The sequence below is a fragment of the Accipiter gentilis genome, chromosome 10, assembly GCF_929443795.1.
Source record: "Accipiter gentilis chromosome 10, bAccGen1.1, whole genome shotgun sequence".
NCBI classification, from domain to species: Eukaryota; Metazoa; Chordata; class Aves; order Accipitriformes; family Accipitridae; genus Astur; species Astur gentilis.
The window spans coordinates 36,788,264-36,813,426 of NC_064889.1; the positions used below are offsets into that span (position 1 = coordinate 36,788,264).

A 25,163-nucleotide genomic window follows, 5' to 3' on the forward strand; every position below is an offset into this window, starting at 1 on the left:
CACTTTTTCTTAGCATTAATTTGTTCTTTTAGTAGCACTTCAATTTGAGTACATTCATTAATACTATCTCTGCAAATTTCTAATAGAGGAGCCTCCCCATTTTTTTTCAGTATGGGGTTACTGATTTAATGTAGCTTGTTAAAGGTTTTTCTTCCCAAATACTCCTTTTAATGCCCTATATCTACTGACCCTATAGGCTTCCTGCTTCTGGTGGTCTGAAAAAGGTTTTTGTAAGGGCTGTGAAAATAGCAAATTGTTGATCTTTTCTTCTTCTTGCCTATTACATTTAGCTTAACGCAGCTTATTTTGGGTTTTTTGTTTGTCTGTAACTTCGTGGTTCCTGTTACTGTGCTGTTTAACCTTGCTAAGGTTTTAAAGAATTGAAAAGACTAAACAAAAAACTCATCCTGGTCTCGCCTGCACGTGTTTAGTCTGCACATAACTCCTTTTGATTTCCTCTGAAAAAAAACTTCCTCATTTTTGTGTTCTACCCCTGTAAGTTAAACATCATTGATCTTCCTGTGCTCTCTTCTTACTTTGAGGCAATGTATGCGAAGCAAATCAATGCAGCTTTGCAGAGCTGGCTATGTATCAAACTGAAATCCATGTTCTAGTATTAACTTTGGTAATACTGATATGGATTTGCTTATATGCACAAAAGCTCTTTTATTAAAGCAGTACGTGCATTTGGATTAAATATCTACAAGTTATGGCCATAGACTGTTAGAGCTAACATTATCACTGATGTTTACTTGCTGCCAGTCATTGTTCTTACTTGTAACTGGGATCTCTGCTGCTTCTGTCATGCTCCAGGAGTTTAAGGCTAAGGGGCACCATTATTTCTAATTCTGTGTGACTTAATGCAACACAGAAATTCCGGAATTCCTAAGGAGCACGGAATACCGCTGCTCAGTAAGGAAGATGTAATACGCTTTCACCATCCACTGTCTCCAAAAACCTGTATGCTAGCAGCTAGCACAGGAAGTTTCACTAGACAAAACCTTACAAAATCTTACTTCTAATAAAGGCTCTAACGTTCCTGTACCACGCACAGAAGCTGTCACGTTACCCCACGTCCCCAAGCAAACCCGCATCCCCCGCTCTCCGTCCGTAGAACAACCCCGTTAATGGAAACAAACACCCCCACGCCGGGCCTGCAAGGTCAAGTGCTAGAACCTTCCCCCGCCGGAGACCAGCCCTCTCCCCACCTCGTTTTGCTTGTGAAAACGCCAACAACCGTCTCCCTCAAAGGGTGACGAAGGCGGAACCACCCGGGGCAAACCCCCACCGCCGCCTTACGGGCCCGGCGTTTATCGCGCCGCCATTTTACACCGCCAGCCGCCCTCAGCAACCGAAACGCTTTCCCCGGCCAGACCCCGGTCCGTGCCCGGGGGAACTCAGCGCACAGCAACCGCGGTCGTGGGCGCGGGAAGACGCCGACCCCGCGGGAGGCCGGCGGGGACCTTAACGGCGCGGCGAGGGGGCGCCCGTCACGTGACAGAGGCGCGGTGCCTGCACCAGGAAGTGGGGGAGGGGAGAGCCACGTGACCTGCGCTGCGGCGTGGCTTTGAGGCACAGGCCGCCCCCCCCCCCCTCCCGTTTCCATGACGACCGTCCCCTCCACAGCCCACAACAGTAACGCCGGCAGCTGCTTGAAGAAAACAACACCCGGGGGGCGGGGGCGGGGCCTTTCCGCGGCACAGGCACGCCCCTTCCGGCGTAGCCTGCCCAGTCAGCGCGGAGAAAGCCGAGAGGGTCTATTTAAATTCCCTGGGGGCGGGGCTGTGCCTGCCGTCCGTTGGGGCGCGAGGCGCCGTGCCATGGGCAGCGCTGAGGAGAGAGGTAGGGGCGGCCGGGGGCTCCTGAGGAGATCATCGGGCGCCTCTTTCCCTCCCGAATTCGCTGCCTTCGCCGCTGGGACTAGATAGCGGGGCGTCCCCGCCGCCCTGCGGGGCCTTGCGGTGGGGCGGGTGCGGGTCTGGGTCTCGGAGGAGCAGCAGCAGCAGCAGCCAGCCTTCGTGGCCTGAAGGGGAGGGGGAAGCAAGGTGGCAAGCTGCCTGTTCTTTCCCCTCTACCTTGTCTTCCTCCTCCTGCTCGTATCGCTAACACTGTCCACTTTACTCAGACATGCTTCTCCTTAAAGGTGTCCTTTTCTTGTGTGGTGGCTTTTTAAGCTCTCTATGTTAACCTTCTTTCCTTCTCCGTGATGCTCCTACATTGATACAGCTGGAGAGGAACAGTAACTGAAGTTTCTAAGACATATCAGTCTGAAATGTAGGAGATGCTGCTTTAACCTTTCATGCACCTGAGACTATTAAAATGTTAGGGTAAAGTGATTTCTGGAACTGAGTGAAGACTATGGAGCAATGGAAAAGTAACATTCCCTGTGTACAGAAGAGTAAAAATTGTACTAATTAATTTTATTGTAGTAATTATATACTTTTTTTCCTTCCAAAGATGACTTATCCCTTCTCTAGTAATTTGAAGTTCTTGATAATACTTGTTAAAATACTGTTTTGTTTGCAAAAGTAACGTGGAGGGGGAAGATCTGACCTTAAGAGATTACAGACTAACAGACATGAAGACTTTTTTTTTTGTTCCTTTCAAGTTGATGTTTGAGTTGGGTGACAAAGATGATGGTAGAGGATATGTATACTTCAAAGCACTTTGAATTCAGGATTCGAAGTTTTCAGAAAATAGGGCTGTTTATGCACACATCTCTCTGTACCCAACATAGCATGAAGTTGGTGGGACCAACTCTGTATTGTAATCCCTAAACAGCAAACTAATAAAAGTAGTCCTTGAAGTTAGCTTTCAAAAGGACTTATATTAGCAGTGTTGTCATTGCCTAAGAGTATTAGGGAAACTGGGTTTGTAAGAGAGAAGCTCATGTTTTTCAAAAAAGTATACATAATTTCTGATTTTTTACAAAAGATGTATCAAAGCTTATTTTGTCAAGTCCTTCAAGGTTTGGAATTCCTGGTTATGCAGCCAGATGAAATTTGCTTTCTATTATGTGGAAGAAAAAGTCATCTCCCCAGCTTGTGACACTTTAGTACCCTTCAGCTCTCAAGTCCAGTTGTGCTGTGACTGTGTACTTGAACAAGATACTGGTGTGTATCATTTCTTAGTCTCTGTCCGTGTTTCCATCTGAAGTAAACAAGGCATGGAGCAGAAAGCATACAACATGTTCAGTGTTTTCGATGATTGGGATAGCATGACTGGGATTGACCACATATGGTGGAGTCAAAGACACTTAAACAGGCTTCATGTTGCACTGTAACTAACCATGTCTTTGTTTCTGTGTCTTTCAGTTCTGACATTAATATGTTTTACTTCCTAACAGATTGGGTTGATGTTGCCAATGATCTTTTAAGGAGCTGTCACATAAACCAGCACATAAAGCATCTCTCTGAATGTGGTGCTGATGTGTTTGTTTGTCTTTATGAGTCAATCTTAGGAGAAAAAGTACCAGGTGAGAATGTAATTTCTAAACCTGCTTATTTTTTTTAGCTCTATATTTTGTAATGAACAAATTCAAGTTTGCAAAACTTATTGCAGATGTAGAGGGTTTTAATGTATTTGTATCCTTCCAAAGACAAACATAAGATTGTAATTCTTTAAGAAGATTTAAATAATATTGGCCAATTTTTTTTTTGACTGCTATGAATGGCAGCTATGAGGGGAGTTCACTACTATAGCTACAGCAAAACTTTATCTATTGTAAACTAGGTCTTGAAAGCCATACATAGGCACAGTACCTTTGAAGGGTGTGAATTGGCTCATTTCTCTTAAAACAGTGGCAATACTGAAGCCTGTTTTCGCAAAATGCTTAATACTTATAGTCTGTCAAGAGCTAAGCTGTGATTTAACTCTGGTTTAACCCAACTTCATTTTACTTCAGTGACAATAATAAGCAAGGGCTATGCAATTATGTATTTGTTTGCTTTATGGTAAACTGTTGCATTTCGGAAGTGTCAAGACTCCTACTTGCAGAAGGTAACTGCAAGAGGTAACTGGCAGCTATTGGTGGTAGAAGTCCTGTTAAATATAAGCCCAGAACTAAAAATAATGTTGCTCCCAATTAAGTAGAATGCATTGCAGTCCAGCTGGTCACTGACAGGGGAAGCAGTGATCTAAAGACAAACTGCAATTGCACCTTGATGATCTGAACTAGATGTGTGTGAGGGAATTAAAGTACTTCAGTCTCTGTTCTTGAGTTTAATACTTCAGCTGATAAAATCCTCACAGCTTCCAGTGGGTATTCTAAGTTTGTACTCAATATTTATGAAAGATTTCATACAACTATATGATATTTGTGTGTTTCACCGAGTACACAAGGTATTGGAAAAAAATACTAACTTGTAAGTGAAAGTTCAAGTACTTTAGTCAAAACATTGCAATAAGCTATCCATTTAAATAGCTAAAATCTAGTATTTGTTTTAAATAGATTTCATAGCTACTCCTAGAAGCCAAGAGGATGATGCACATAATGTACAAGCGGTAATAGATTCCCTGGCATTGGACTATTTGCAGGTCAGCTTGTCGCACATCACTGGTGAGTACTCATTTTAATGTAGACAAACACCAGCTGAATATCTGTGTGGTTTAATTTAAACACTTTATAAGAACCATATGTTATAAAGCATACTTTCATACTTGGATGAAAGGTCTTTTTCCTGTAGTGAATGTCATCAAAACACTAAACCCTTGCCTCTGACATCAGCTTATAAATTTAAAGAGCACGCAGAGAACAAATAAGAGCCATCTTGTATGATAGAGACCTGTAAGAAATGTTAAAGTTAGCAATCAATCATGCTTCACTTGTCTGCTAAAGTGTTTCCTGAAGTCTGTTACTGGCTCATGTTTTTTTTTTATACAGGTCAAGCTTGGAGACTGGGTTTTAAAACATGAGCCTTGAATTTCAAACTTGTTATTGAGTTTTAAAGTCAGTGAGTGAAGACTTGAACCATGTTGTGTCTGTCCTTTGTACACAGATAATAGCTTTCATTGAGTATTCATATGTACAGTCTCGCATAACAGCCTGCAAAGAATGAAAACTGCTTGCTTGATATGAAATATCTCTTTCTAATTTGGTACCTGTACTGTATGGCTGGTATTTGTAATCCTGCCTGCCAGTCCACAGACTTGGTTCATGCTGTAGCTAGTATGTATAAGAAAAGATTAAATACCAACTATCCCTGAAAATATCCTTGATTTTTTTTTTGTGTGTAAGCAGGTTTAGCATCAATAAACTTTCAATTATTAGAATTGAAAATATGCAACTTCAGGAAACTTTTAGGATGCCTTAAGCTTATGTACATAGCCATAAATAAGTGACCAGTTGTCTTCTGAGCTGACACCTTCACAAAAATTTCCAAGCACTCTTGTCCATAAAAGTCCTGCTTTTGAGAATTTTTCTTCTGCCAAGGACTAATTAATATGTAGCAGTACCTTCTCTTCAGGTGAGAACATCGTGAAAGGAGAAAGGGAATCTATCAGAAACCTCCTTGAAATATTTGATGGTTTGTTAGAGTATCTTACAGAAGAAGCCAGTGAATCTTCTCAGAATGGAGGTGAGTAGACAGATGTCCTATTTTAAGGTATTAAGTTCTGCTACTACTATATTATATTACGAACAGCTTACTTTTTCTGTTTGTCTGCTATCAAGTTAGCTCGCTGAGGGCTTTGTTAGGTTCTCATGACCATAGTTCTCGGTGTTCATGGATGGAATAGAGCTCCCATAATAAGTAAACACTGTTTCTTTGCTGTTCTCCTCACTAGCAGCTATAGGGAATGAATCCACTAGAAGATACAAGCTTTGTGAGGCCTTGTTTTGGGATATCCAAGGTGTTTCCAGTGTAGCAAAGGTTTTTTTTGGTGTTTTGTCTTATTTATAGCTTTGACAATGCAAAAGAGTAGAAAGACTGAAACTGACCATGGGGGGAAGAAATCTCAGTGGCTAAACTGAGTATTTACATTCCTTATTTTCATAAACAATAATTACTAAAAATAGATAATTTATTTTTCCCAAAACTGGTTGAAAGGCAACAATTGGACAACATAATCTTTCTGCTTCATTCTTGTGGCAGAAGCCTACTCCAGACAATTCATCCTCTGTTAGTATGCTGCTTTTCAACTTGTTAGTCAAATGATTTATGGTTAGGATTCAGGGAGGGGAATGTTGACTTTAATTGGAACAGTGAGCATACATTGCTTTACCAGGAGACAAATAGGGGGATGACTTAATCTTTCCTGTGAAGTGGGTCTTGGGAGCAGATCCATGGCAGAGGCCATTTTGAGGAAAATGCTAAACAGGGGAAGAGAAGCTGCTCAGCTCTTCAGAGGCATTACTGTAACTGCAGACTGAGTACTGGTCTTCCTATCTTAGAGCTGATAAGAACTGTCATCACTGGCTGTTGCACCCTGTGAGTAAAGCGGAGAGCAGTTGGTGGCTGAGACAGTTGCCTCCCGTCCTATTTCAGTGTGAATGGCAGAAAGAAGGCAGTAGCAATTTTCGGTGCCTGTACTTGTTCTTTTCCCTTCTCTCAGACTGCCAGTGCTGCTACCCAATAGGTGTTAGTGGCTCCAATTTCCTAGTTGTAAGTACAGGATTTAATTATTTTGAGGAAGAAGAAACGGGTTATTTATAATTGAAACAATAGGGTATATGATAGTTGTATTGCTTTTCAAAACTTACCATAAAAGTTGCCCCCTACCCCCCAAGGGGGGGCATTGCATGTCATCATTTTAGATATGATTATAATGTTTTATTACACTTAAACCATTTTGATGATATTGGCAATAATACCTGTTAGTTAATAGGTAGTTTTCCTGAAAATAATTGCCCCTTAATTATTAACAGATGAGGCAAATGTGCTATCCAATAATGAAATTCAAATTACGTCTCAAGAGCAGCTGGAAAGCAATGCTGGTCAACTTACACAACCTTCAATATCCTCATCAGTTGAAGGGTAAGAACAATACTGAATATTTGCATTGACAGTGATTGACTACCTTTTGTGTATCTGTAGAGAAACTAGTAGGGTTTTAATAGTATGCAAGTAGGAAATGTACTGATTACATATGTCAAATGGAATGTGAGGTAACTTTCTCCTTTAGTTGGGCAGCAAGAGGGCTAAAATTAGATCCAGAACTTTTTTGCTCTTGAAGAGCGCTGATGGCATTTTGTTTTAAGTTTACATGTGGAATGAAACAAGTTGAAAACTTTGTCTCGTTTTTAAATGATTGTATTTTAGTTAAACTGCATTTGATTTGTTTTCATGATTTATATATTGGCTTGTTTTGTAGAAGCTGGTCTCTTACATCCTATGCTGCAATAGCCAGCTACCTGTAGTAGAGTTGCCACTCTTCTGCAGCTCCATCTTGTGGACTGAAGCGGCAAAGACTTTTAGAGTAAATACTTTATGGCTTTATGTTCCTCTTAGGTCCCAGTCAGAATTTTTTGTTCCATCTGGTGACGTAGATGGATCAGAATCTACCAGTGAGTTAATTAGACTTGGAGATACTGCTCATTCATTTTCCAAGAGAGAGGAAGGTGAGCTTGGGTGAAAAAAAAATAATCTAAGACTACTCTGTAGTAGCATTTCTAGGCTTTTTATTTCTTTTTTTAAAAGTTATTTCCTTCAGACAAATACTTTGTTTTGAATTTTTATTTTACAAAAAAACCCAAACCACAATAAGTAAATGTACCTGTAGTTAATCTTGCTGAAGTTAAAATGTAGCTTTCTTAAAGTATTCCAGACCTTATTTTTCATGACTCCTGAGCTACATTATCTGGATAAAGGTTTGTTGTTCCACTTCTAATTCAGTTCTCCCTACAAAGGCATTTTATTTTGTTCAATCGAATAAAAGATTTATGAAGCCTTTAATTTATTTCATTAATGCAGTATAAAATGTATTATTTAAGACTGTAAAGAGACTAGTAAGTTCATTCTTAAAGAGGACTTGTTAGGAGCGTGTGCCACTTAAAAACATAATGGGTGGTTCTGGAACAAATAATGTGTAGACTACTTAAATGGAGTCATTCCTATTTTCCTATAAAAATATTCCTATTCTTAGAGGTGACTAATCTCTCCAAGTAGAGGCATAAAGAAATATTGTGAATTATGATTTTTTTATTTAATAGTATTACAAGTAGGAATTTAACAGACCTATTTTGATCATAGTATGGATTGCTAATACCAAGTTATTAACATACCAAACATGAAAATTGTTCATCTAAAGAGTTCATAGCAAGATGCTTTATACTTCTTAATTTAATCTTTTTCAAATACCACTTCTAGAATACCAGTTGCATGAGTTGTTACCAGCAGAAAAGGACAAGGGAGTGGAAGAATCTAAAAACTCAGAGGCAACATTACCTAGAGAGTTCTCTGAAACTGAAAGGGCCATTGTAAAGGAAAAGAAAGATGGTGAGTATTCATTCTTCTGACAGCTAATCTACCTGATTTTGAGTAATGGGTGTAGGGTACTAAGGTAGTATAGAGGAGAAACTTAGTCATGGATAGAAACACTTTAGCTATATTTTGAAATAAATAAATCCTTTTCAGAAATTTTATATTTTAGATATTTAGATACTTCTATTTAATATGTATGGACAATATACAAAACTACCATTCTGCTTTCACAGATAACACTTAAACTTCAAGTTCTTCGTATTTGTCTCTTAAGGATCAATGGAGTCTGTTCATACTACTGAACCTCAAAAAGAGAGTTTAAGTGCCAGTGCTAGAAAACTTGGGGAGCCTATACAGCAAGCTATTCCTTTGCTACCACCATTTCAACCTTTGGAAGCCAGACCTCATTATCCTGGATGGAGAGATTATCACAGCTCAGACAGCCAGTCAGCAGCTTTGGCTAACAGTCAAGGAATGAAAATTCCTACTGTAAGTAAAAACCTGTTGTTTGAGGATATATATATATATATATGTATTTTTAAGTAATCAGTACTGCTCTCATTTTAAAACCTTCTAGTATACTTACAGAATGGGAGTAGTTGGTCTCTGAAGAATGCTTCTGAATGTGTTGGATTTTATCTTCAGTTCAAAGAGTTTTTGATTGTGGATTCATTCTTCACTGAGTGTCCACAGAGGAAGTTAATTTGAGGGATGTGTTTATCTTATACATACACATCTCCATAATCAATGTAACCACACAGTTTACAATATAGTAAACAAGATAATTATAGTATATTTTATCTACAAAATCAGCAATGATTTTCCATATGCAGACAATCCTAATGTATGACCCTCCTGTCACTCTCCTGCGAATTTATAGAAAACACGTTGCTTTTCATTTCAGCTTGAAAAGTCACTTACACAAAAAACTGAAGATGTTTCTGATAGTCTTCCTCTATCAAGGAAAATCCCTGGTGAGAGAGAATTTTGCTTCCTATAGGGTAACTCTTAAGTGTCAAATGTTGCATTTATTTTTATTGGCACTACAAGAAACATGGTTTTGAAACTACTACTGCATTTTTTTATTCAGCCGCAAGTTCATATTTCTATCTCTATTTTATAGAGAAACAAAAATAGGTTACTCTTAAGCTGTTCACTCTGCTGGACAAAAATAATCTGTGTCCCCAGTTCAACTCCTTTCTTGGTGATTCCAGTTAAGATGTGCCTATACTACAGAAGTCTGTTCTAGCAGATAACTCCCATGCCTGAGCTTATTCTGAGCAGAGAAACATGGACCAAACAAGCCAGTTTCAACTGTAGGAAAAAGCCATTAACTGCTATTGTAGAAAAGGTTTAGAAGCTAGTTTTCAGTGCTTATTTTTCTGTTGCCTGGGAAACACTGGTTACCTTTCTAGTTTCCATAGCATTCCCATGACACTGAACATGTAAAACTTGTGACATTCATTTTGGTAATTTCTCAACTGTGTAACCATAGTTGGCTTGTCATTCTGTTCTCTTTGAATAATTTGGATGCAAAGGCCATGGATCACATCTTTTGTTACTTGTTCTCCACATTAGTAGGCACAGTGCAGTCTATGCTATCAACTAACATTTATCTGTCATCTGCTTCTGCAGTGGGAGACAAGGTGGTATCAAATGATGCTGAGGACAATGTGGCAAAGGTAGATGCTGCATATTTACCTTATTTGTTGAAGTTCAGTCAATATTTTTGGATTTTTGCTTAATTCTCCCGATATCCTATGGAACTTCTGGGCTTTTTTCAAACCTGCTTTTGGTTTGCTTTCTTCAATATACAATCAGTGATGCAATGTTGCTAGATTATGACTATGTACAGTTTGTGGGTCACATCAGTTCTTTCTGGAGGTGTTTGCTCCAAGAAGTATGTGCCAGTACCTGTAGAGTTCTTTTTTATCACAACCAACCAGTTACTAGTTATCCTGGGTTTAATCAAAGATGTATAAAACACAAGAGTACAGTGACATCCTTTCTCTGAAGTGTATCAGTATTCTAAATTAGTAAGAATTTTATTTTTTCTGGGGTTGTTCATACCAATAAAATTCAGATTTTGTTCCTTTTCTAAAGATCACTAAACTGCCTGGCTGTATTCTTTCATTTTATTTCCTTGCACTGTCCTTTGCTTTTCAAAAACTGAATAATGCAAAACCCACAAATTGATCAGCAGATGCCATTCTGTGCTTGTAGAAACATGCCTGTGTAGGAAGTTCCTTGCTCTGGAAAACACTTATTTTGCCTTCTGCAACCACAAGAGGTACTCACAGACTTCATTTGTTCCAATAGTTTCAACAGCCTTTACTGCTACATTGTCTGTTTAAAACATTGTTGCTGTTTAAAACTCATTTTTCCACTGGTGTGTTTGCAAGTATATGCATGCCAACCCCAAATTACTCCAGTTTGAACAGATAAGTTACCAGGCAGTACTAAACCAGTGTAACTAAATGGCATGAAGACGTAAGTGGGTTTTTTTAGTTTGCTGTGAATTGCAGCTTAGTCTATACTCAGTGAGGTTCAGCTTACTTGCATTACTTGGCATTAGTCCCAGGCTAATGAGGTAGTATGTAGGGATACTCGTATAACTTAACCTAGACCTTGTTCTTCTGATTCAGTGGTTTAGCTGTAGATGATTCTTGAACTGACCTTCTATACTTCTTTATACATCTAATTCTCTAAAGCACACTTATCTTCAGTCAGGGATCTGGACATATAACTACTTTTATATATATAATAATAGGGTTTGAGATGCTTCTCCTATAAAAGCTGTTGTAGGATCTCTCTACTCACATGATCTGTGGTATTTGAGCTTTGCTGTGATGATCTTAAAAAAATCTTAATTTACTAATTTTCCTAGGTTCCTTGGGTATATGGGACTTCTACATCTGCTTCCTCTTTACATCAAAAACTCTCACTACATGCTGAACAAGTAACACGGACTCCAAGACCTGAATCTAGATATTTGCCTAGAAAGAAAAGGCAAGTTCATTTTTTTGGTACTGAGCCAAGCTAGCACTTCTATATACATGGACACCCAGGTGACCCCTTGCTCCTCCCTGCCCCCCCAAGATCTCTTCTTCCTCAGCTGTATGACAGTGAAAGATTAATTTTAACAGAAATAATTCCTGTTTCTCCTGACATAACTATATTTAAGAAAATGCATATATAGGCATTTACACATTCAGCTTCTACTTAATCCTATAAAAATGCACTCATGCAAAAAGTGAACTGGAATTATATGAGGTAATGCTTACCTTCAAGTTTTTAGAATAGAAATTAAATCTGTTTTCTGTTTTAGCAGATATGAAAATTCCACCCCCGATTCACTTCAAGAGTCTCTTTCCCCCAGAACAACCAAGGAAAAGCTATCTGAGCAAGAGCTTCATAAAGTGTCAGAAAAACTCTCTCACAGGTTAAATGAACTAGATTCAGTAAGTGAAATCTATTCTTTGTTGTATCTGAGCATACTAGCCTTAGTAATGATAGCAGAGAGAACCAGAATATAAATTAATATTGATGAAAAGGAAATCTGCAACTAACACCTGACTTCAGACAGTTCTAAATTTTGCATGAACTACTGAACCTGACCCCTCAAAAAATCTATCCAATAGATGTTAAAGAGAGCTTTGCGTGGGCACACTGGAGAAGAAGAGTTGACAGATGAAGACAACCTGTCTCAGCACAGCGACAGTGTCATGGATTATCACCGAAGGAAAGCTGAACGAGGTAACAATTCTTATGTGACTTAAGTGTTAGGATGGAAAGGAATATAAAAAAAACCCCAACAACTTCTCATGTAAAGCTGAGTACACTGAACCACTCCTAGTTAGTTATTACGTTTTGTATTGTTGGTTCACTTATATTTTGTCTTGGATCCAAACCTGAGCAACAGTAATAATTACAATTAAGTTCCCTTTTAACACTTAAATAGCTATAGTAAAACTTTACTAAAAATACAAGGCAAACACAGCTGCAGTAAAAAATGTACAGAAAGTGGGGGGAGGGACAGAATGCAAGCTCATTGATAGGACTGTGATTCTGAAATGAGGGTCTATTCACAATACACTTCACTGCAGATTCTTCTGTGCTGAACACAAGCATGTACATCTGGGCATCTTACAATCATATTGTACAGTGTGTGTGTGTTGGTGGCACTATGATTAAATAACCACCCTATGTGTACAGTAGGCTATAAAGCTATCATGTATCTTGATCTAATCCACATGCACAACATTATATTGCAAGATGGAGCTGTTTGTGACCCTGGCATGTAGACAGTCTCTCCCCTTGAGCTACCGTCAGTTGTCTTCGCTGCTTTTTCCCTTCCTATCTTGAATATCTCCTGGCACCTTTACTATTATATAAGCCCTGAAATTTGTGATTTGGGGTAGGGATAAATCTGAAGGCAAAGGCTTTAGCTTTTTATGACTTAATTGGCACTGAACTTTTTGACTCCTATGCTGTATGTGATTTTGGGGGCTTTTTTCCTTTTGTTTGGCTGGAGGGGTTGTTTTGTTTCAGGTTAGATACTCAATGAATCGCCTTTCCTTGCAGACATACCACATCTAAGGTACCCAAGCAGGCCACGATCCCTTTCTCCACCCTCACCCTCATCTCAGCATCAACTCTTTTCTGAGTTGGAAGATAAACTTTGCAGTAATGGAACAGGCCAAATAAGGAAAATACGCAGCCAGCTGCAAAAAGAAAGGGATGAAAGAACAAAAAAAGCAAAGGTAATTTCTAGGCTAGACCTATGGGTCATTTTTTACCAACAGTTATACTAAAAGCATTAAAATTGAATGCTCTTACTTAATGGGGGGGATCTGGCCTACTTCAGTAATTTTGTACTGTTATATCTGTAGACTGCTGGGGAACAAGACTTAAACCCCAAATTTTGAAAAAAAAAAAAAAAGTTTAAAGTAGAAGAAGCTACTTTGCCCTATACACTGAACAAGTTAATGAGGTGGTCATATGGACTTATTATTTTCACTGAAAACTCCTCTTATTTTTACTTTCTAGATGGTTGCTAAAGCTTATGAAGATGAACTAAGAATTTATGAAGCTAGGGAAAGGCTCAGACTTTCCAAGCTCAGAGAAGTCATCAAGGAAATGGTATGTGATGCACTATGGTGACTGTTGGTTGTGTTTTGGTTTTTTGTTTGAAATTAGTCTAGATGATCTGTCCAGACCCTGGATATGTCTTTTGGGTACAAAACCTCCTTGACTTCCAGTGTCATAGTTACAGCACTGTATATTATTAAACTAGTAAACGGAAGGACAGCTTTTCCTGTGATAGGTAGAAGCAAGGGACAAGTTGTTTTAGACATTTTAACACTTCTAATAATGACCTGTTCTTATGAGTAACTTAACCATCATGCTTTTCACATGAAGTGGTAACTTCAAGACACTCAGATTTACAGAATTAAAGCTAAGTGAGCAAGTAGATAGCTTCCATAGACTGTCCTAAACTTCTCCACAGATGGCACTTCACACACACACATCCTGAACAGCTAGGTTAATAAGGTTGGAGCCCCTGTACACTGTAGGCAATCTGCTTAATATTGTCATAGTCTTTTTAGCTACTTCAAAATTTGGGTTTGTGCAAGGATGATTCTTTAATGTTATGAATATGGCAAAGCGGTTTTTGCTACTTTTACATACTACTGGAACAGCAAAGAGCCTAAGCTGAAAAGCTCTGACATACCACTGTAGGCTGCATTGGCCCTTTTCACAACCTTTGTAGAAGCAGTCCATAGGCTGCTGCAGTAGTGTTAAGTGCTGCAGAAGAGCTGATGTTATGCAATAGTGAGATTTAACCTTTATTTGAACCCTGACCTGCATTTGGTAAAATCTGGCCTTCTGGAGAATCCAATTCAATACGTCCAAATCCTCATTCTAATGTTTCAAAGACATTTAAGTTCTGATACCCAAACTATGTGATCTATCAGTCTTTCCCTTCTCATACCTGTTCTCCATCTGTTTTACATCTGCTCCTAAGGAACAAGAATACAAAGAAAACATCTTTAAAGAACCTCCAAAAATGCCTCAGCCAGTGAAAGTTTATTCTAGAAAAACCACACCTCGGAATCCCAAATACAGCCAGTGGATTCCAAAACGAGGGACTGCAAAGCCAAAGAAAGCAGCTCCAAGTAAGAACTGCAAAACTATACTTGGTGGAAAACTGGCATCTTTTGAAAGCATGTGTTGAACTCCAAGAATAAAGGCATCAGTCCAACATATACCAGTCAGCTGTAGCATTTTCCCTTCTTATGACCTCTATATGTCTGGATTTTTGTTAGGGAAGATAATGCTTTAAGTAAATGTAAACCACTAATGCATGATCAAAACTGTGACCCATTTGCTACCTCCTTAAAATCCCTTGGATTATTTTCAAGGCTTGTTTCCATTACTGCTGCTCCTATCCTTGCTCTACTATAGTGTGAGCTCAGTTGTCTTTTTTTTTTCTTTTCTTTTTTTGTGAGCATGTATCAGATTTAAAATTGGGCCTTTGGCTTGAGCAGACTGGTGCTGAGCCATGTACAAGTATTAGAGCAGAATCTGTCAATTGCTATAACTTTCCTTTCAAGACCCTGCCCTGGTGGTGTTAATGCTGCCACTGGTTTTGCTGAGCAAGTGTTGCTCCAAGAACAGCCAACATGCAAATCAGAGGCTCAGTTTTGGTAAACAGCATTGTGCATGCTTATATATAAGATCATGGTATAATCCCCTACATACCTGAATGTTGCTCAGGTACAGTGCCTTATTTTTTTCTGTGTTTAAAGGGCATGTATTTGGTTAATACCCATTTGTTTTGTTTCCCCATCATCTTTTCCTGCCAGAAAGATCAAAGATGTAATGGGAATGAGCTGGTTGCAAATCAGTTTATTTTACACCTGTTTACTTGACCTGGATCTGTCATTACTACTGCTGTATTAGCATTATTTAAGTTGCTGCAACCAATGAGAGACAAAGAAATCACTGATTAATGATGGTCAGAACCATTTGAAGAAAGAAGGGGATACCTGTCTTAATTGGATGTGGTGGTGGGAGGGAAGTAACTATAAAAGCAGTTCTTCAACAGAAAAAAACCAAATAAAAACAACAAAAACTTGGGATTACTTTCTCTGCTGCTGTACTGACAGTTCTGCTGGGTTTAGCTTGACATCATAACAGCAGCATGGTACTTTTATATAGTGTTTAATCTAAAATATTTCATAACTTAGGCTGACACTGTCTGGAAGAATTTACCACTAAATGTATTCTCCAGGAATTTATTGCTTACATCTGTCTTTACCTTGTAGTGAAAGTAAGAGACGATGACCTCCTATTTCAGCTACTGGAAGAGTTTCCCCACCTACATATTTCCCACCATACTATGAATAAAATGTGGCAGCAGCAGCTTGCACATACTGAACAACTTAAGGCAGCTTCTGGCAGAACTAGACCAAAACTCCAAAACGAAGTAAGCATTCTTATTCTTACCTTCTAAGTGTCAGCAGGGATAATACCTCTGACAGAACAGTTAGCAGTCATCAGTTTTTACTGCACAATAAAATCATCCTAACTCTTTATATGTAGCATAGATAGGGTACATGCACACCCAAAGCACAATATGAAAGGATGTATACCTGAGCTTGGTTAAATAGGAATGTACATATCTAGACATGTGGGTTCAACTTTTTATCAGCTACTTGAATATGTTTGGTTTTTTATAGTACTTTATCTAGTACTGTCTAGGATTGCTATTACTTTTTAAAAAGCATTTTGTAGTTTCAAGTACTAATTCTGAACAGTCTTTTAAACTAAAAGTTAGCCACAAGATACAAAAGTTGGGAACTCTCAATGTAAAAACCAAAACATAGCAGAGGAGCAATGGTTAATACTCCTACCCACAAGTGCCTGTCCTGCAGAATGATGGAAGTAATTAGCTTTTTCTAAATCTCCAGGTTCAAGAAGCTCTGAAGAAGCATGAGCTGCTTGTTGCAATTATTAAAAAAGATCAAGACCATAACAAGAGACTGGTATGTTCTTTGAAGGCCATTTGATATGTAATATAAAAATTTCATGTTGAGCTAGTTAGAATGCATATTCCCTGGTCCATGAAGGTGGCTTTTTATCTTATAACAATTTTATGCCTCTTGAGTAGCTGTGGTCTCTAATGCCACGTAATCTGTTTGCTGTGTGGCTACTGAGCTCATGGGAATGGAATATTATTATTACACTGCACTGTTGCTTTAAAAGTGCAAACAAATTTTAAGCATGTGCAAGGAGGTGAAACTTTAGGCTCCTGGTGTTGCTGGTAAAAACACCAGCTACCATGGAAATGCTGACTCCTTAATTATATAGTGCTCTTGATGGTACCACTTCACTAAATCAGTGGTGACTAAAGCTTTAAACCATAAATGCAGTGTAAAATTGGGGTAGGGAGAAGGTCCGTAGTAAAGAACCCTGTTTATTTAGCAATGATTAACAAAGTTTTGACTGCAGCAATATCTATTGGAAGCTTGGTGGTCTTACAGCTACTGTTCTCCATTTAGCAAGAATTTAAGCAACGTATCTGCCGACAGAAATGGGCTCAGAATAAAGTGAGAGAGAAACGCCAGCAAGTTGCTCGAGCCAGGAAATATTACGAAGATTACCGGGTTCAGCTGCGTGCCAAGATGATGCGGGCTAGGACACGGGAAGAAAGGGTAAGGACAAGATGTCTTTCTCTGCAAGTGTGGAATTCTTTTTTGTTTGGACCCTAGTGCTGAGGACCCATAGTCTGGTAGTTCAAATAATGGTGCAAGTAGCCAGACAGCAAGTTAAGTGAACAGAGCTTAGGAGCCAGGACTAAATGGTTGGTCAAAAGTGGTCAAGGCCACAGATGACAAGGTTCCTTCTCTGGAAACACTGATACAGTTTAGGGCAAACCACTGTAAAACAAGAAAGGATGCTTTATGGGGTTAAGAGAAGGAGAGAAAGGGTGAAGTAACAGTATGGAAAAACAGGGCTGGTAACATGAGAAATTGGGGAAATGAGTTTTCAGAAACAGTAGGATTAAGAAGTTGTTCCTATAGTTACTATCCAAAGAAAACAATCTAAATCTTCAGTTAAGGAAACTGATCAAAAAGACAGCTTTGTTATTCAGTTAAAGTGGGCTTTTTGACAGATATGATCTCTAATTAGGGCTGGACATCAGCTAAGAGAAGCAAGTAGAGTTATTACACTTTGCAAGAGCAGATACACAATTTTCACCTTTTAAAACAAAAGATTATAAGTTTAGTATGTAATCCACTACTAGTGATTTGAGAACTGTCTGCCTCAAGCTGCACTGTAGCTGGTAAGTGTTCTTTTGTACAAATGGAAAGCCTGAGTACAGGCTGGATTTCCTGCTATTGGAAATCTGGATGAAGGTCCTGAAGTTAAACAACAGAACACAGGGTGGGCTGTAAATCACAGTGTTCAAAGACCCTGGCTTGCATTGCCAGGTTGCCTGAAGTGATTTAAAAAATATAACATAGATTTGCTGTTCTTGCCCCTTTCTTAGTCATATCACTGAACTGACATAAAACATTTATTTTATCTATCAGAATTTCAGCTAAATGAATAAAACAAATACAGCTCAGCTGTATCTGTAGCACTGTTACTAGATACAACACTGTGTACTTTTTCATGGGCAATGACCTATCTTTATGTGATCACCATTCTGTCAGGAGATAAAGCAGCTGAAAAATGTAAATGTGTACTTAAAAGCTTCTGGGAAAGTTTTAGGTTTGCTTTTTTAATTGCTGGCAGATATTTAAAAAATTATTTGAAGAAGGCTTAGAAATTCAGAAGCAAAGACTGAAGGACCTGAGAGCATATGCTCAAGAGAAGCACGCTGAGCAAAGGAGAGTGCATCAAAATGAGCTGGAGTCTATGGAGAACTATTACAAAGATCAGGTAAGGCTTAATCTCCATTAAAGACAGCTAATATTTTTTTTACACTAGAAGTCTTTCCTTTCTTTAATTGATTCAACTCATATACATGTTATGCTTAGTTTTCCATGCTAGCAGAAGCTTTATCTCAAGAACGCCAAGAAATCCAAACCAGAGAGAAAGCACAAACACAAGTAAGTATTGTTAATTTTGTGTAAATGTCTTTTCTTTTTACATACTGTGCTAATGTCTGTATTTTCTTTAGATGCTACAGAAAACAAAAAGAGAATTAAGGTCAAGGATGGAAAAGGAAATACAGCAACTGCAAGCAGCAATAATGCTAAGTGATGATGACACCTTTTTTCAAGAACTAGAAGCAGACAGACTGAAATCTAGACTTCAGATGGCTTCCTTTCAGTACAGCAAAAGCCATTTCTTGTAAGACTTATGATAACAATCAGTGCAGTTCTCTCTGGCTAAGACGATGAGAATCTTTGAGAGCTGCTGTATCAGGAAGATGGTGTGTGGCTGTCTTTCTCTAAAATACCTGATCTGTTGTTTTGACATGTCAGAGGTGTAGCTGTGGCTAGCTGGGATCTCCACAGCACTTTTATGATCACCAATAAAGTGTATGAACTACTTTCTCCATTATTAGCAAAGCTGAGATGTGGGATGAAGAACTGGGATGAAGTCGGTGTGCTGTAGTGAAGTTAGTGTAGTGAACAGTTGAATGCTAAGCCTCCTGTACTGTACACCTGTGCTAGTTCTGCTTTGTTGCTGAAGTTGAAAAGCCACACTAACACCATTAGCCAGAAATTACTGGATTGGAAGCTCACAAAGAACAAGATCATCTTTAAAAGAACATCAGAGGTTCAAGTTTCCTGTGGAAGGACAAGTTTGAGAATGCCTGTAATAAACCTGACAAAAATCAGTAATTTAAATATTCTTAAGCAAGGGCATGCTATGTGTGCATACTATGGTTAGTGTTTTGGTGTTGCTGATGTGTTAATGGCAAAGCATATGAAGTACTACTTCCTATGCTACAACTGTATTGGAAAAAGTAGTCTGAAATAGAAAACAACATTCTTTTAAAGCAGTAAAATATAAGCTTCTGCAAGAACTGAAACCTGGGAAGGACCTCTGGACAGCATTGCTAAGTATTTTCAACAGGGGTATACTAATTGGTGTATGGTCTGCAGGTTGCTGTAGGTATTGCAATTGTTGGATTTCACACAGGGTTTTCAAAACTACATGAAGACCACATGTAAACAAGCAAAGGTTTGTTTCTATTGATCTGTTTCAAAAGGGAGTCATAGCAATGCTATATACAAATGGACAGGCAATAACAACCATGTTTGCTCTTAGAAGCAGATTATTTGGACAAAAGTTTTGCAAGGGTACTTGCAGTTAGTACCCTGTTTAGGTTTACTTAGGGAAAAGCAGATTAGTTCTAGTTCTGCCAGCGTGAAGCTAGAATAAGTAGTGATTAAAAATTTCAACACTCAGCTTCTACTTTACTTCAGGGTGTAAGGTCTGCTTCGAGGCAGAGTAGGAGCTGACAGTAGGTACTACACCTACCTTTGTAGAATCATCACGTACTATAAGGACTGTGTTGTTTAGTAGAACATTCACATTTCAGCAGCCCTGCATTACAGGCCCTATGAGATGCAGACATAGAGGAATGAATACTTTAACGGAGAACAGACTACACAAAATGAAGCTGATAATTAGTGAAGCCCATTACTGATATATTCCCCTCTGCCTGACAAAATTGCAATTTTTAAATTGTTTATCTTGCCAATGAGGATGAACTAAAGTGTAATTCTAAACAGGCTCTACTAGAAGAGTTCTTGCTGAAAACTGCGTGTGTGAGAAGTGATATAAAAATACTGGAATTAATTGCACTGTATATACAATATTTAAAACTTACCATGAGCTGGTGTCAATTCTATAAGAGACAACACACTCAATGAATTAGGACTCATGCAGTGGGAAGAAAAAGAAAAAAGAACAAAGCAGGAAAAAGAGCCCCCAGCCCCCCCTTTAAACAAAACAGCTAGCAGTTAGAGCATGATATACCTCACTTAAAAAAACCAAACAAAACCCAAACCCCAAAAACACACAACAGAAAGCCTCCACAAAAACAGATCCCCATACCCTGATTTTCTGAATAACCATTTCTAGGGAGTTGCTATAAGCCTGGCTAATTTGAAGCCTTTATCTAAGGGGCAATATTTACCAGTTAACTTGACCAAATTTAACAAGTATTTACCAAATTTATTTACCTTTTTTCTTCCTTTAAGGAAAATGGTTTAGCTTTGCTGAATTTTGAGAGAAGACATCTGTTCACCAATGCTGAGATAAAGTCCTTGCCAAGACATGTGCACACTATTACATGAAAGCCAAAAGTAAGACCTTTTTCATTTGACTAGAACATTTAGCACAATCTTTACTGTAGGTAACAGCATGTAGAAAGACAACAAGTTTTAAGTATTTTCTCCTGAAACAAAGTTACTTAGAATTTATATTGTTGCACTTTAAATATTTAATTAAGAAAAACTTAAAACTTTTAAAACCATTGATGCTGTGACAGTGCAAACAGCATACAATTTATTGCTCAACTTCTGCATGGGTACATACATTAAGTACTTAAAAACCATTTTATACAGATTTTTTTTTTTGTTAAAGCTCATGTAACAGCTGGGTGAAAATACAATGATACCAATGCTAAAACACTCTGTAATAAATACAATGGAAATGATAAACTAAGAACTGTCAGTTTGTGGAGCAGTAATTACACTTGTATAAACTAATTACAACTACAGACAAAGCTCTGAGGATGTGGTAGAGCCAGAAACCTACTACATAGTGTAAAAGTACAACAAATGGCACCTGTTAACTATATGGTGCTGTTTAAAATCTGAAGCAATTGTAGCATGCTACATTAAGCTGTATGATGCATACTTATGATATAGAAGCAAAGCTTTTACTTCCATCAATGCAGCCAGTTTAAACGCACCAGAAGTTCAATACAGATGTAGTGTTGTAGAACAAGAATTTAAAAACGGCTTGTGTGCTCTGGACTTTAGTACAACACAAAAATTTGGTACAAATAAATCAGTTTAGGGAAACTGAAACTATGTGCAAAAAAAAATATTAGAATACATACTGTACAAAGCACCATTACAAAACTCTTTACACCGAGAAATTAAATCCTCTGAAACTCAACTGTGTACTGTATATTTGAAATCTACAAAAGTCACTGTTCATAATTAAACATTCATAATGAAAAGCAACAGCATAAAACCATGATGTGACATCTCTCTAAAACAACTAAAGACTGGATAAAGTAAAACCCAGTAAGAGGGACACATTGAAATAAATATTCACATTAATCATGGGGTGAAAGTCCAAGGTTAAAATGCAATATTAGGCTTAGCACCTTTTTGAGGGGAAAGTAGCTGACATGATCTTGAAACAAGATTTTGCAAAGGAATCAACCCTTTTAACATTTTCAGATAAACATCTGACTAGGTGATGAGGTGCTTGAGTTAAAGCTCAGTCATTATGAAGGTAGAAAGGCACTCAAAATACTTGGTATATTCATCCTCATCTGTCAGCTATGGAAAGACAAATGTAGATCTGTCTAGTTTTGCCTGTAATATATTAAATTTACAATATTTATCTGTGGCAGTTAAAAAAAAAAATTCTCTATGCTATACCAAAATGTTTGGTAGAACAAACAGATGTACTGCTAAGGCTGCTGTGAAAATGAATGGTATTTATCAGCTGATCTAGAGTCTATATTTTGCAGAGCTCATATCCTCCCTCCTCAAAAATGCTTTTATGACATACGGGTGGCCATAACTATGCGTTCAATAAATTTACCAGCCGAAGCAGGCTGACAGGGAGAAGGTTCCTGGGAGGTGGGCATAGATGATGTGGTGAGGAGACACTACAGAGACGGTCTTTAGAGCTGAGGTGAGCTGTCTGGTGCAAAGGGAACAGCAGCATGTGTCCCCCCCTTTAATCACCTAACAGAGTCCTGACTTCTCCCAAAAGCTGGATCAAACTGGATTTTACATTTTTCACGTTTCATGACCAGGGAGGCTGCAGCCATAGCCTGAGCAAGAACAGGGAGAAAAACCAAAAAAAACAAAAAAACCCCCACAACCCCAAAAAAACCCCCACTTATACAGCACTGGAGCATCTATCCTGTGAACAGTGGTCAGAAGAACCTGTCTCTGTAAAGTCTCTGGAAAGAGTAATTCACATCATACCTCAAAACTTGCAGGGGGTGAGAAGAGGTCTTTGGGAGTGTCTAAAGCAGTGGTCCCAACCACAGGCAGCAGTACTGAGTACAAAACACACTGGGCAACAACCTACTTCCTACTTTGCTCTCCCAAGCAACCTGGACAGATGTAGTGGTAGCTTCTCTGGTAACAGTATTACTGAAAGCCGTGAATTAGGGATCCCAACTGTAGACGCAAAGGTACCAGCCATTTTACACGAGTGCAACAGTCCCTTGAAACGAAGAAGAAAAAGGGTCTGATATATTTCAAACCTGGCTGTCAAAGTAAGTTTCTTGGCTTTATGTTTACATCCCTAAGTAGCCTCATCTCTGCAGCCAGCTCAGAATGGGAAGTAAGTCTCTTAGAAAAAACCTTCCAGCAACAGCTGTACAAAAAAAAATAATAATCAAATGAACATGTGGATTTGGCTCACCAGATTCTTACCACAATTCTACAAAAGTAGTCCATTGCCCACTATTCTAATACACAACATCCAGTAGTAGTTTACTCACTGTGGCAGTCAGATTTGGCAGAACAAAATTAAGTTCAAGCTCCATAGAACAGACAGAAAATTAGCTAGTTCACTGTGTGACTTACACTGCAAAAATGGAACAGCTCTTTACATCCCATTCTTTTAGCATTTTCAATACCCTTGACTTTCTTCTCATTGGCAGTGTAAAAATAGTGCAGATTTGATGATTAACTGTAACCTAAGTTAAAAAAACACAACACTGATTGGAAAAACACACTACTTACTCCAAATATTTTCACCGCTGAGAGGAGAATGCCACCATCTCTTAAGCAGACTGATTTATCTACACACCACGAGCAGATCATACAAATCTTAACTGAAAATTTCCAAACTAACTTCAAAGTTCAGTTCCCTCTACTGGTAGTGCATTTTATTCCCCTTTGAAGAGATCAACCCATGTTATAATTCATATATATACTTACTTCCATCCCTACAATCAATAAATTATGTGCTTGTAAAACCTCATTTTCAAAGCACATTACACATATTTCACTTAATACACCATTTTTCCTTAGTTGTAACTTAAACCCACATGTCACGAGCAGCTAGACAAAGATTACAACATGTTTTACCTGATAAATCTTTAGCATCAAGAAATATATAATGTGATTTGGCTGCATTCAAACAAACTTTGGTTGACTGGACAGGATGGGTTCTGAAACGAACTGCTGACAGGCTTCTGCTGTCAAATATCACCTCATCAGCATGCTTAAAAAGTTGAAAAATGCAGTGTTTAAATTTAAAGTCAAAAGCAACAAAAAATACTCTTGACAGACTTGTTAGAAAAATGCTGTTTTAAAAAAAATCAAAACTTCTACTGTTCATTAAAAAAGGTCTATTCCACATGTTAACACAAGTACTGTACCAAATACAGTATGTGTCACTCACACTAGAAATTTTGTTTAAGGAATCTGACAAGTGATATAAATAGGACCCCAAAACATTGTATTTGTAATTCATGCTTGAAAAATATAAAAAAGCCCCCTGTGGTAACATTTTCGTTGAATTTACATTGCAGAATATAATGTTTTTACTATAAGAAAATGCAGTTAACATGTAAGTGGCTTTAATTAAAAAGATTAATGATTCTTTCAGCCAATTTTATGCGAAGTTAGAATAATCCAAAATATTTTTTTCAAAAATAGCAGGTATAGATGCTGTTCAGTATCATACATTTAAAACAGGCTGAAACGTGACTTGTACCGACTGCTGAAGTTGTGTCTTGGTATCTGAGAATAGAAATCAGGTAGGCAAATATAATAGATTACCTTTTACAAAAATATAGTAGTCTTTAAGTATAGAATACTGCTTAACTGTTGAAATGTAGGAAAAGTCAGCATTCTGTATGTTCAAGATATTAGTTTTTAATAGCAGCTGAATGATCCTATGGCAGGAACCACAGAACCTATTTTCTTGAAATTAAAAAAAAAATTAAAATAAAAAAAATTCCAAAGTTGTCCTTTCCCTCCCAGTGTCCTAGTGTAGAAAAGGGAAAGTTTCCTGTATTTCAAGCATCTCTTGAGTCTTGGCTGAGGGAAGGGCTTTCTGGCTGACAGGAGTATAAATAGAGTCTCAGGTAAGTCTGTGAAGGGTCATTCCACAGCAAACCCACATGTTTCTTCAATGGCAGTTAGCAGCTTCTCGTATAGCTTGTCATAGCTTTCGTAAGGAGGAATGTCTATTCGGTTAAAGCTGTGTGGACAGAAGGCAGAAAAGTTTCAGCTGTCTGGAATGTCAGGCATCACCTAGCAAAGTTCTCTTACACTTCATTTAATGTACTTGAAACGATGACAAAGCAATACTTAACAAGGCCAACAGAACTTCATATAAATAAAAGCAATCTCTAGTTTTCACACCTTTATGACTCTGTAATAGATAGCATTTGTTATGTCAGAAAAGGGGGCGGGGGGAGGGAAGACTGCTCAAAATACAGAGACAGCAAATTGGTCTTATTCTATATATCACAACAGAGACCCGAAAAAGTCTTAC

General features: G+C 38.2%; 2 protein-coding genes across 3 annotated transcripts in view; one reads left to right on the forward strand and one right to left on the reverse strand.

The window, feature by feature from the left end:
• The first annotated feature begins 1,706 nt into the window (after nt 1-1,706).
• On the forward strand, nt 1,707-21,069 carry CEP95 (centrosomal protein 95). The gene is made up of 22 exons (XM_049811623.1): nt 1,707-1,842; nt 3,347-3,475; nt 4,451-4,558; nt 5,466-5,576; nt 6,866-6,974; nt 7,449-7,558; nt 8,307-8,435; nt 8,695-8,909; nt 9,325-9,394; nt 10,056-10,102; nt 11,308-11,429; nt 11,752-11,881; nt 12,062-12,176; nt 13,005-13,183; nt 13,470-13,562; nt 14,449-14,599; nt 15,752-15,912; nt 16,397-16,471; nt 16,988-17,140; nt 18,228-18,374; nt 18,473-18,544; nt 18,616-21,069. Exons 1-22 carry the CDS (start codon nt 1,821-1,823, stop codon nt 18,790-18,792), a joined length of 2,625 nt encoding a protein of 874 aa, XP_049667580.1. The 5' UTR covers nt 1,707-1,820; the 3' UTR covers nt 18,793-21,069.
• Nucleotides 21,070-22,048: 979 nt separating this feature from the next.
• SMURF2 (SMAD specific E3 ubiquitin protein ligase 2) overlaps nt 22,049-25,163 on the reverse strand; it is a 66,823-nt gene continuing 63,708 nt past the window's right edge. For both annotated transcript variants that reach the window (XM_049811637.1, XM_049811638.1), the window contains one exon: nt 22,049-24,866. In XM_049811637.1, the coding sequence (XP_049667594.1) occupies nt 24,767-24,866 (100 nt within the window). In that variant the 3' untranslated portion in view covers nt 22,049-24,766. The remainder of the gene's footprint in view (nt 24,867-25,163) is intronic.